This window comes from Carcharodon carcharias, chromosome 11 (genome assembly GCF_017639515.1).
Source record: "Carcharodon carcharias isolate sCarCar2 chromosome 11, sCarCar2.pri, whole genome shotgun sequence".
NCBI classification, from domain to species: domain Eukaryota; kingdom Metazoa; phylum Chordata; class Chondrichthyes; order Lamniformes; family Lamnidae; genus Carcharodon; species Carcharodon carcharias.
Window position 1 is genome coordinate 28523455 of NC_054477.1, and position 12315 is coordinate 28535769.

General features: G+C 42.9%; 1 protein-coding gene across 4 annotated transcripts in view; it reads left to right on the top strand.

Annotated features, from left to right (window-relative positions):
• The window catches only part of tmem131 (transmembrane protein 131), a 182007-nt gene that overhangs the window by 155715 nt on the left and 13977 nt on the right, over positions 1-12315 (top strand). For all 4 annotated transcript variants that reach the window (XM_041198868.1, XM_041198870.1, XM_041198869.1 and 1 more), the window contains 5 exons: positions 230-399; positions 3086-3231; positions 3311-3429; positions 3532-3687; positions 4383-4545. In XM_041198868.1, coding sequence (XP_041054802.1) covers positions 230-399; positions 3086-3231; positions 3311-3429; positions 3532-3687; positions 4383-4545 — 754 coding nt within the window. The remainder of the gene's footprint in view (positions 1-229; positions 400-3085; positions 3232-3310; positions 3430-3531; positions 3688-4382; positions 4546-12315) is intronic.

Consider the following 12315-nt stretch of genomic DNA (forward strand, 5'->3'; position numbering starts at 1 on the left):
TAATTTACTTAATACTTGAAGCACTTGCTCATTGCTTTTCTTATTCATCTGAGATTAGTTCCCTGAGAAATTGAAACCTATTAGTGTCAGAGTATATTATGCCAATTCAAGTCTGCATAGTAAACCTTTAAGTTTGTGCAGGATTCCGTCATTAGCCAACCCATAATGGCTTTAATCTTGTTTGAATTTTCCTCTGACATTGTGAACAAGTTCTTATCTCATATCGCAGGGAGAGTAAAATTACAACGCAAAACTAAAGCACAGAAAAAACGTGAAGAGAAGGACAGACGGGTAAAAGGAAAACCACAGGAGGATGAATTAAAAGATGCAGATAACGATGACAGTTCTTCCACCACTACCGAAACATCTAATCCAGATGTCGAATCGCCTCTCAAGGAGGTTAGTTACTTTTTGTAAATATGAACAATCGTACCTTGATGTAGCAAAGTGTTAAAAGCCTAACTCTTCCCCAGTTTATTGCATATGAACTGCCCCAGGTGTGGTTAATTAATTCTACCTTTTTCAAATTGAGTGAATAATTTAACACCTCTTTCAAGTTAGTACCTTTTGGCTTTTCCCAAAAATCTCCACCATTGATCCTTTGACCTCTCCAACTACTGCCTCCATGTCCAGTTCCCCTTTCCTCTTTCAGATCCTGATCTTTGACCATCTTCTCGCACAAATTGTTCAAATCTCTCCAATCAAAGTTCTTCTCGCACAAATTGTTCAAATCTCTCCAATCAAAGTTCTTCTCGCACAAATTGTTCAAATCTCTCCAATCAAAGTTCCATCCTCCTCGTAGCTCCAAAACAGCCCTTCCAACAGTCACAAATGAGATCCTCCTAGACTGCAGCCGTAGTTAATTTTACCCCACACCCTGATCCTTGACCTTTCCGCAGAGCTGAATACAATGTTCAAGGCCCTCATCCAGTTCCATGGAGCTGTACTTGTGTAGTTTCATTCCTACTTAGCCAGATGCATTGGCTGCATTTATATTTGCTTCTGTCCTCCATATATATGATCCTGTCTTCCAGGATCTATTCTTGAGCTCTTCTCTTCATTTCCTCTGTTCCGTCCCTTGGTGACAACAGGCAAATGATCAGCTTCCACATGTATACTCATACAAGTCTCTCCATTTATTTAACCCATAGACTACCTCCATGCTATTAATTTGCTTGTCAGGCCTCAAATCCTTGTGTCATGATTTCCTGAAGCTCAAATTTGGCAAGACTGAGGTTAACATCTTCATGCCCTGACATAAAATCCACCTCTTGGACGCCTCCGTCCCTGCCCTCCAACTGCACTGTCAAACTAAACCAGCTTGAAGCGAAAACAGAAAATGCACAGAAAGCCGCCAAGTACATCCATCTGTAAAGAGAAATAGGTTGATGCTTCAGGCATAATTCTCTGTCATAGCAGGAAGATATTTCAGATAAACAGTTCATAAGGAGTGGTTCAAAGAGCAAATGCACCAGATAAAGAAAAAATGAGTTGAAAGGTGCTTAGGTGGAGAACAGGAGATGGTTAAATGACAAATGATAATAGAGCGGGGCAAAAATTGCAAAGTGCCTAGAAGAAACATGAGGTGCTGTTCTTCAAGTTTAGACTGAGTTTTACTGAAACAGTGTAGAAGGCAAAGGGCATTGTCTGTAAAGGTGGGATGGAGTATTGAGAAGCGGCAGGTGAATGGAGGTGGTAGAGCAAAGTGGTCACCTAATCTACATTTAATCTCTCCAATGTAGAGATTACATTGTGAGCAGTGTATTAGGTTGGAGGAAAAACACACACATTGCTGTCTCAATCTCCTCTCGAAGGTGCTGGGGGAAAGAGTAGATGTTGGAAGGAGAATGAATTTTTTATATTCATGCACACTGCTGTCACTGTATATCCATTCATGGGATGTGGGTGTCTCTGGCTAGGCCAGCATTCATTGCCCTTGAAGGTGATGGTGAGCTGCAGTCTTGAACTGCTGCAGTCCCTGTGGTGTAGGTACACCCACAATGCTGTTCGGGAGGGAGTTCCAGGATTTTGACCCAGTGGCAATGAAGGAACAGCAATATATTTCCAAGCCAGGATGGTGAGTGGCTTGGAGGGGAACATCCAGGCGGTGATATTCCCACGTATCTGCTGCCCTTGTACTTTTGGACGGTAGTGGTCGTGGGTTTGGATGGAGCTGTCAAAGGAGCCTTGGTGAATTCCTGCAGTGCGTCTTGTAGATGGTACATCCTGCTGTCACTGTACTTCAGTGGTAGATGGGGTGCCAATCAAGCAGGCTGCTTTGTTCAGGATAGTGTCAAGCTTCTTGAGTCATGTTGGAACTGCACTCATCCAGGCAAATGGAGAGTATTACAACACGCTCCTGACTTGTGCCTTGTAGATAGTGGACAGCCTTTGGGGAGTCGGGAGGTGAGTTGCTGCAGGATTACTAGTCTTTGGTCTGCTCTTGTAGTCACAGTATTTATATGCCTAGTCCAGTTCAGTTTCTGGTCAATGGTGTAACCCCCAGGATGTTAATATTGGGGGATTCAGTCATAGTAATGCTATTGAATGTCAAGGGGTGGTTGGAGGTGGTCATTGCCTGGCACTTGTCTGGCATGAATGTTACTTACCACTTGTCAGCCCAAGCTGGATATTGTCCAGGTCTTGCTGCATTTGGACATGGACTGCTTAAGTATATGAGGAGTCGCAAAAGGTGCTGAACATTGTGAAATCATCGGCAAGCATCCCCACTTCTGTCCTTATGATGGAAGGAAGGTCATTGATGAAGCAGCTAAAGATCGTGACATTGGGGAGACATTTGGAAAATTAGGTAATTGCTTTGCTGAACATCTTATATATACCATTCCCTTACGCGCAGATATAAAATGGTCCTCTCGCCAATACAATCAATTGGGATTTTTTGAGCTGACCAATTCAGCAACAGAAATCAAGAAATACATAATGTTGGAGTCTAGAACAGTAGAATATATGGAACTGCTGGTGAATTAGTTGGGTGTGTTTTTTAAGGGATACAATAATTGTGCTAAAGCTCTTATTGACTTCAGAATTTGCGAATAAAAGTTGACTAGCTTTTTTTTATCTTTAGTCTCCAGATTCCGATAAGAAAAAAGGGAAAACAGTGTTGTCTATCAAAGAGAAAGATGATGCTGATATGTTTCACATATTAAAATCTAAAGGAAAGAAACCCCTAGGAAATATGAAAAAGGAAACCCAGAATGACATTAAGTCAAGGTGAAGCATTCTTATCATATTTATAACTAATATAAATGGGTAGCTTTCTTAAGTATTAATTGGTTCTCTTTCTTTGAAGTTCGTTGGAGTTGCCATATACTACTCCATTAGAGAATAAACAACGTAAAACCTTTCCTGCCAAAATAGTATCTTCAACCTTGACGAATTGCCCAAAACTGAGGAACCTGCCAAAAAGAGGTAAGGGATTCATGTGTATCAGATTGCAAATACACTGTGCACAACTTCTTTTTGATGTGGAAAGGTTTTTTTAAACTAATGATTCTATAATTTTTATTTTAGTGCCTGGCAAATTAGTAGATGGAAGGCCATCACCACTAGTAAAATTTCTTTCAAGCGGTTCTGGTCAGGAAATGGGAAACAGCAGCAGTTCAGAGGGTGAGAAAGACTCTCCACCGCCTGAATGGGACATTGTACCTATTCCTAAATCTAGTAGCAGTAAGTGACTTCTTTCATTCCTGTGACCATTTTAAAATATAGGAATAAAGTTCTGCGTTCAATTTTATTTTTGTCAAAATGGTATTTGGTGACTCTGCATTCAGCCAGTTCTCAGAGTAGTAGTTTCACATTCTTCTCCCTGCAGAAAAAGATGATAATATGATGAATCTAATTTTAAGATTCAGGTTGCGCACAAGTGTCCTGATCTTTACCTTTGTAGTCCATATTTTAGAGCCTCCATTTTGTACTACGATTCTAGATGCAATTTAATTTTGTGCCATTCGATTCCATTTAAGAGTCTTGAGTTGGTTGAATTGGTATAAGCCACATTGGAGAAACCTTTGACAGGCAGCAAAAGATGCATATGGAGTTTCTCTGCCCTTAAAAAATCTACAGTGAAAATTGGGTTTTAAGTAAATAATTCCACTCTTCCTAGTAACTGTCCTTGACACTTTAAGGTGTGACCTGTGCATTACATTTTGTGAGAGTAATAATTTAAGGAAATCTTTAAATTCTAGTCTCTAATTCACACAAAATCATTTTCACAGGATAAAATAAGTAATGAGGTTTATTGTTGAATAATTGAATTCCTCTATTTTATGATGTTTACAATTTTTTCTATGAGGCAGTGTTAACATTTTCAATTTAATCAGAGCTTTAATTACTAAACAATTTTCATTGTTAATGTTCTTCAGGTTCAGACAGTCTTCAGCAGCTCTCCATCCAGACACTTCATGCAGATGTCTTCTTGAAGCGACAGAACTCACCTATGCCTGGACCTCCATCACCTCCTCCACTTGGATCATCTCACAGCCTAATACTTCGTGCTCCCAGTTACAGTAGCATTGTCAACAACAGGTACAATCCATCATTCACAATTAACCTATCTTTCAGCATATTTTGAGTCATTATGCCCAGAACCTGTGTTTGTGACCAAAAATTGAGTTCAAGTATGTTACAAAATTAACAGTTCAGAATTCTGATCGCTCACGTTTGAAGAGGCTTGTAGTAAGCAAAATCAGGGTATTTGATATACATTGATTCATATGTGAAAGGTTTTTGTAGTTTGATTTTAATCCATTTCTGTTTAGTTGCGATCGGCCTGTAGTCAGCAAGACATTTCATGTGGCTTGATGACGACAGTTATTCCTCTGCATTGTCATGTGGCCTTGGCCCAAAGGCTCATTATCAGGATGCTTCATCCTGAGCCGTTTTCTTGACAGTTCTTGTCAGTGGTTTGCCATTGTCTTCTACTCTCTGGGGTAGGGTGAGGAGGAAGGTTGCAAGTTTACCTCAGCCAGAATGGAAATCAAACCCACACTTTTGGCATTATTCTGAACTATATGCTAGCCATCTAGCCAACTGAGGTTACCAGCCCCCTAAGTTAGAAAGGTTTGTCTTTATTCTTGGGAAACCTTTCCATACATGTTGTATATCCCCTATTCACTTAATAATCCTTCATCAGGTTTTAAAACAATATTGCTCCTCAACAAACACTAGGTTGCTTTTGAAAATTACCAGTGTGTGAATGTGCCTTAGTAACATCTTAAAACATAAGAGATTAGATTTGACTAAAAACTATTGCGCTCAGGAGGCTTCTTGAAAATAGAATGAAAATCAGTTTCCCCCCCCCCCCCCCGGGCGCCATTCCATAGGGATCGTTTCCTCATGGTCCACTCCTCCATCACCCCCTACTCCTCAACCCCCACCTATGGCACCTCCCCATGCCCACGCAAAAGATGCAACACCTGCCCCTTCACTTCCTATCTCCTCACCGTCCAAGGGCCCAAACACTCCTTTTAAGTGAAGCAGCATTTCACTTGCATTTCCCCCAACTTAGTCTACTGCATTCGTCGCTCCCAATGTGGTCTCCTCTACATTGGAGAGACCAAATGTAAACTGGGCAACCGCTTTGCAGAACACCTGCGGTCTGTCTGCAAGAATGACCCAAACCTCCCTGTCGCTTGCCATTTTAACACTCCATCCTGCTCTCTTGCCCAGCTCCATCCTGCTCTCTTGCCCACATGTCTGTCCTTGGCTTGTGCATTGTTCCAGTGAAGCCCAACGCAAACTGGAGGAACAGCACCTCATCTTCTGACTAGGCACTTTACAGCCTTCCGGACTGAATATTGAATTCACAACTTTAGATCTTGAACTCCATCCCCACCCCCTTTCTGTTTCTTCCCCCTTTCCTTTTGTTTTTTCCAATAATTTATATAGATTTATCTTTTCCAACCTATTTCCATTATTTTTAAATCTTTTATGCCCTGCTAGCCTTTCCACCCCAACCCCACTGGAGCTATACCTTGAATGCCCTACCATCCATTCTTAATTAGCACATTCGTTTAGATAATATCATCAACTTTAACACCTCTGTGTTCTTTTGTCTGTGACATCTTTTGATTATCTGCTCCTATCACTGCTTGCTTGTCCCTACAACCACACCACCCCCTCCACTCCCCCCGCCCCCCGCCCCACCCAATCACGCCACGCCTGCCCCCCCTTAAACCAGCTTATATTTCACCCCTCTCCTTGGATTCACCCAGTTTTGTTGAAGGGTCATGAGGACTCGAAATGTCAACTCTTTTCTTCTCCACCGATGCTGCCAGACCTGCTGAGTTTTTCCAGGTAATTCTGTTTTTGTATGAGATAAAGCCATTTGGTCAAATGTTGTTCATCCATCTATTATACAATAAAATTCCTCTTGAGGAGGAGTGCTTTTGGAGTTTAGTTGGAATATGCTATTCTTAGTGAATGGAACTAAGTTAGTCTTTCATGACTGATTTGGTAATCCAGAACCTCAGATGGGGCAGGTCTCAAGTGATCAGTTACCCAGCTGTGCTACATACTGGCTAAATAACCAGCTAGTGTAGTTATCAATGTGCCCTAGAAGGATAATCTTGCCACTCAAGACTGTAATTCCTCTCCCTCTGCCCTCTAATTACCAAGCAATATCTGTAGCTGGTAGGGTGGTTTTTGCATATCACTGGAATAGTGCTGTGCTGGTAATCTGCCATTTTAGTTGGTAGCATCAAAATTGTTTATAAACGTGTTGGGTTTCACTAACTTCTTTAAGAAAATCTAGTTTGTGCTTATCTTACCTGTAGCATTTAGTGCTGTTTAATTTGTAGATGATATTAAAATAAAAAGCATATTTTTAATTATATCAGTGTTGCCCATTGCTTACTCATCATGGGTGTAGCCATGAAAACACTGTTTTAGACAGGTACTAATTCGTTTAAAATGTCTTGCATGCAATAAAGTAAATGCACTTCATTTATAGTTACTTAACAAACTTCTACTGCTGTTCAATGCAAAACTTTGCAGTCTTTTTCTTTCACCAGTCTGGAATCCTGACATGACACACACATCAAACAGACCACATCTTTTTGTGCAGCTTCTGGATTTTTTTGCCTAGCCGTTAAATTCATTGTTGCTTGCTCCTAGATCTTCTTTCATTTCTTTTGGAATTAGCCATCTTTTAAACTGTATTTTTGTTTGGATCCTTTATTCATTCTTGATGTGAGCTTTGCTGGCAAGGCAAGCATTTATTGTTCATCCCAAATTGCTCTTGAGGAGGTGGTGGTGAGCTGCTGCCTTAAATCAATGCAGTCCATGCGTAAGTACGCCCAGAATGCTGTTAGGGAGGGAGTTCTATGTTTTCAATCCAGTGACCGTGAAGGAACTGTGATTATAATTCCACGCCAGGATGATGTGTGACTTGGGATGCCTGCAGGTGATGGTGTTCCCATGTGTCTGCTGCTCTTGCCCTTCTAGAGGTTTCAGGTTTGGGCGGTAATGTCTAAGGGAGCCTTGGTGATTTTGGTGCAATGCAACCTGTAGGTAGCACAGATTGCTGCTGTTGTGTGCCAGTGGCTCAGGAAGTGAATGTTTAAGGTGATGTATGGAGTGCCAATCAAACAAGCTGCTTTGATTTGCTAGTGTCAAGCTTCTTGAGTGTGTGAGCTGCACTCTTTTAGGCAAGTGGAGAGTATTCCATCACACGCCTGGCTTGTGCTTTGGCGATGGTGGACAGGCTTTAGGGAGTCAGGTAAGTTACTCACTGTGCAATTTCGAGCCTCTGACCTGCTCTTGTAGCCACAGTATTTATATGGCTGGTCCAGTTCAGTTTCTAGTCAACAGTAACCCCCATGATGTTGATTGCGGGGGTTTCGATGATGGTAATGCTCTTGAATACCAAGAGGAGATGGTTAGATTCTCTCTTTGGCAGAGGTCATTGCCTGGCACTTGGTGTGAATCTACTTGTGCTGTTTGTCAGGTAATCTTATTGAATTATATTGCTATTTGTCTCATATATATTCTGTCACTATTTTGTAAAAATTATTCCTGCTGATTAATTGTGTGATGGAATACTCTGCACTTGCCTGGACATGTGCACCTTCAACAACACTCACTCAAAGCTTGACACCACTCGTCATTCACTCTCTCCACCACCAATGCACAGTGGCAGCATAGAAACATAGAAAATAGGAGCAGGAGTAGGCCATTCGCCCCTTCAAACCTGCTCTGCCATTGAATATAATCATGGTTGACCTAACTCAATGCCATACCCCCGCTTGCTCCCCATACCCCTTGCGTCCAGAAATTTATCTATTTCCTCCTTAAATATATTCAGTGACTTGGCCTCCACAGCCTTCTGAAGTAGAGAATTCCACAGGTTCACCACCCTCTGAGTGAAGAAGTTTCTCTTCATCTCAATCCTAAATGGCCCACCCTGTATCCTAAGATTGTGATCCCTTGTTATAGCCCCCCCCCCCACCAAAAATCAGAGGAAACATCATCCCTGCATCCAGTCTATCCAGCCCTGTCAGAATTTTATACATTTCAATGAGATTCCCCTCTCATTCTTCTAAACTCCAGTGAATACAGGCCTAGTTGGCCCAATCTTGCCTCATATGACAACCCTGCCATCCCAGGAATCAGCCTGGTGAACCTTTTGCCCAGCATTCCCTCTATGGCAAGTATGCCCTTAGGTAAGGAGACCAAAACTGCGCACACTACCCCAGGTGTGGACTCACCAAGGTTCTGCCCAGCTGCAGTAAGACCTCCTTGTTCTTCTCGCAATGAAGGCCAGTATACCATTTGCCACCTTAACTGCTTGCTACACCTGTATGCTTGTTTTCAGTGATTGGTGTACCCAGGCTCCTTTGTACATCAACATTCCCCAATCTATCACCATTTAAATAATATCCTGCCAAAATGGATAACCTCACACTTATCTGCATTATATGGCATCTGCCATGTATTTGCCCACTCAATCAACCTGTCTAAATCACCTTGAAGCCTCTTTATACCCTTGTCACCACTCACATTCCCACCAGTTTAATGTTGTCAGCAGTGTTTTCCTGCAGTGTGTACCATCTACAGGATGCATTGCAGGAACTCGCCAAGGCTGCTCAGACAGCATCTTCCAAACCCACGATCACTACCATCAAGAAGGAAAAGGACAGCAAACACATGGGAACACCATCACCTGCAAGTTCCCCTCCAAACCACTCACCATCCTGACTTGGAAATATACCGCCATTCCTTCACTGTGGCTGGGTCAAAATCCTGGAACTCCCTCCCTAACAGCACTATGGGTGTATCTACATCACATGGACTGCAGTTCAAGAAGGCAGCTCATCACCACCTTCTCAAGGGCAATTAGGAGATAAGCAATAAATGCTGGCATAGCTAGTGATGCCCATATCCCATGAACGAATAAAAAAGCAATCTTTTCTGCAACATTAACTAGTTCTGTTTCATCACTTCAATTTAAATCACTCATTTTATTTTGGATTGATTGTCACCCATGTATCACAGCGGCCCAGATTTTGCAGTAGTAATGATGGTAAAACTCTTAGTATTCATTGTTGTTGCTACTACTCAAACTGACAGCAACTTCTGGAGGCTGGTACCTTAACCAAATATTGTGTGGTGTTGGTCTTTGATTGACAGCATGTTTTTTTAATCTATAAAGCTAACTTGGCACAAAGCAGAGATCAAATTGGGGCCCTTTTTTATTCATTCAATGGATGTGGGCTTCGCTGGCTGGGCCAGCATTTATTGTCCATCCCTGTTTCAGGCTGATGACATTTCATTAGAATTGAGTACTGAAATGTTGAGCTGAAATTTGTTTTGTGGGTCCAGATCCCACACTCGGTCACCCACACATGCCAGCATCAGGACTGAGGAGGTGATTTGGGGGGCAGTCAATTCAGTGCCTCCTTCAGGGACCCCCATCCAATTAAGGATAGAGACCAGGCTCTCAAGGCTGAAGATCCAATAAGAGACCCTCCTGCACTGTCACATTGCAGCCTGACCATCAGTGTTGAAAACTGCTGATGTAGGTAGGAGAAAAAGAGGGTGAGATGGAGAGAGCGCCTCAAGGTGGGCTGTGCAAGCAAAAGACTCTGAAGATTTTTTAAAAACAAATAGAGACGACAGCTGGCAGGCCACCATTGTGTGGGGTAGGGTAGCCAGCAGCAGCTGCTGCAACAGTTATGTAATTGCAGCCATATAGGGCAGTGTTTAAAAATGGTAGATGGCGCAATAGCTGCTCAGTCTCCTGCTGAAAGGCCACCTCCGTTCATCAGCTGGGATTCGGCTGTAGTGTGGAGCCCAATTGGAAAATCTGCACACTGGCTTTAATATGCCCGTTACTGGGTTTAATTGGTTACCAACCACTTTGGGGAGAATAGTATCCCCCCCACACCAAAACCTGGTTCTTTAAAAATGGCTCCAGGGCAGGACCATGGTGACAAACTGGTATGCTGACCGATGGCAGGAAATTGTGGCTCTGTCCAACCCCAGTCCCGTCTCTGTAGCTATTTATAAATTTTCTTTCTGATTTCCAGCATCCACAGAATTTTGCTTTTGCTGCTGATATCATTAACTTTCTTAGCACTTTTTTGAAAGCACAGATCATCAATGAAAAATAATAATTATCTTATGCCCATACCTATTTAAGTTAAAGCAAACCCCAATGGAACGAAAAATGGCATGAAAATTGAACAAGGTATACAGATGGATGGCGCAAATGCTGATTTTTTTTTTTCCATTCACGGGATGTTGGCTTCACTGGGTGGGCCAATATTTATTGCCCATCTCTAATTTCCCTTGAGAAGGTGGCGGTGAGCTGTCTTCTTGAACCGTTTTAAGAAGTGTGTTCCAGGATTTTTATCCAGTGACTGAAGGAATGGTGATATATTTCCAAGTCTGGTGGCCTTGTCCTTCTAGATGGCAGTGGTCGTGGATTTGGAAGGTGCTATCTGAGGAGCCATGGTGAATTGCTGCAATGCATCTTATAGATCGTACACACTGCTGCTCCTGTGTGTTTGAGGGAGTGAATGTTTATGGATGTGGTGCCAATCAAGCAGGCTGCTTTGTCCTGGACAATGTCAAGCTTCTTGTGTTGTGGGAGCTGCACTTATCCAGGCAATGGGGAGTATTCCATCACACTCCTGGCATGTGCCTCATAAGATGGTGGACAGGCTCTGGGGAGCCAGGAGGTAAGTTACTCATCACACGGTTCTTAGACTCTGACCTGCCCTTGTAGCCACAGCATTTATATGGCTAGTTCAGTTTCTGGTCAATGGTAGCCCCCAGGATGTTGTTAGTGGGGGATTCAGTGATGGTAATGCCATTGAACATGAAGGGGCAATGGTTGGATTCTCTCTTGCTGGAGATAGTCATTGCCTGGCACTTGTGTGGTGCAAATGTTACTTGCCACTTGTCAGCCCCAAGCCTGGATATTGTTCAGGTCTAGCTGCATTTGGCCATGGACTGCTTCAGTACCTGAGGAGTCATGAATGGTGCTGAACATTATGCAATCATCAGCGAACATCCCTGTTACTGACCTTTATGATGGAAGGAATGTCTTTGATGAAGCAGCTGAAGGTGATTGGGCTGAGGACACTATCCTGAGGAACTCCTGCAGTGAAGTCTTGGAGCTGAGATGACTGACCTCCAACAGCCACAACCATCTTCCTTTGTGCTGGACATGATTCCAATCAGCAGAGCATTTTCCCCCTGATTCCCATTGACTTCAGTTTTGCTAGGGCTCCTTGATGCTACACTCAGGATGCAAGGGCAGTCACTCTTGCCTCACGTCGGGCGTTCAGCTTTTTCACCCATGTTTGAACCAAGGCTGAAATGAGGTCAGGAGCTGAGGTTCCTTGACAGAACCCAAACTGGGAGTCAGCAGGTTATGTTAAGTAAGTTCCACTTGATAGCACTGTTGATGACCCCTTCCATTATTTTACTGATGACCGAGTAGACTGATGGAGTGGTAATTGGCTGGGTTGGATTTGTCCTGCTTTTTTGTGTACAGGACATACATGGGCAATTTTCCACATAGCCAGATAGATGCCATTGTAATAGCTGTACTGGAACAGCTTGGCTAGGGGCGCAGCAAGTTCTGGAGCGCAAGTCTTCAGTGCTATTGCTGGAATATTGTCAGGCCCACGGCCTTGTGCGGTATCCAGTGCCTTCAGCCATTTCTTGATGATATGTGGAGTGAATCAAATTGGCAGAAGACTAGGATCTGTGATGGTGAGGACTTCCAAAGTAAGCAGAGATGGATCATCCACTTGACACTTTTGGCTGAAGATGGTAACAAATGCT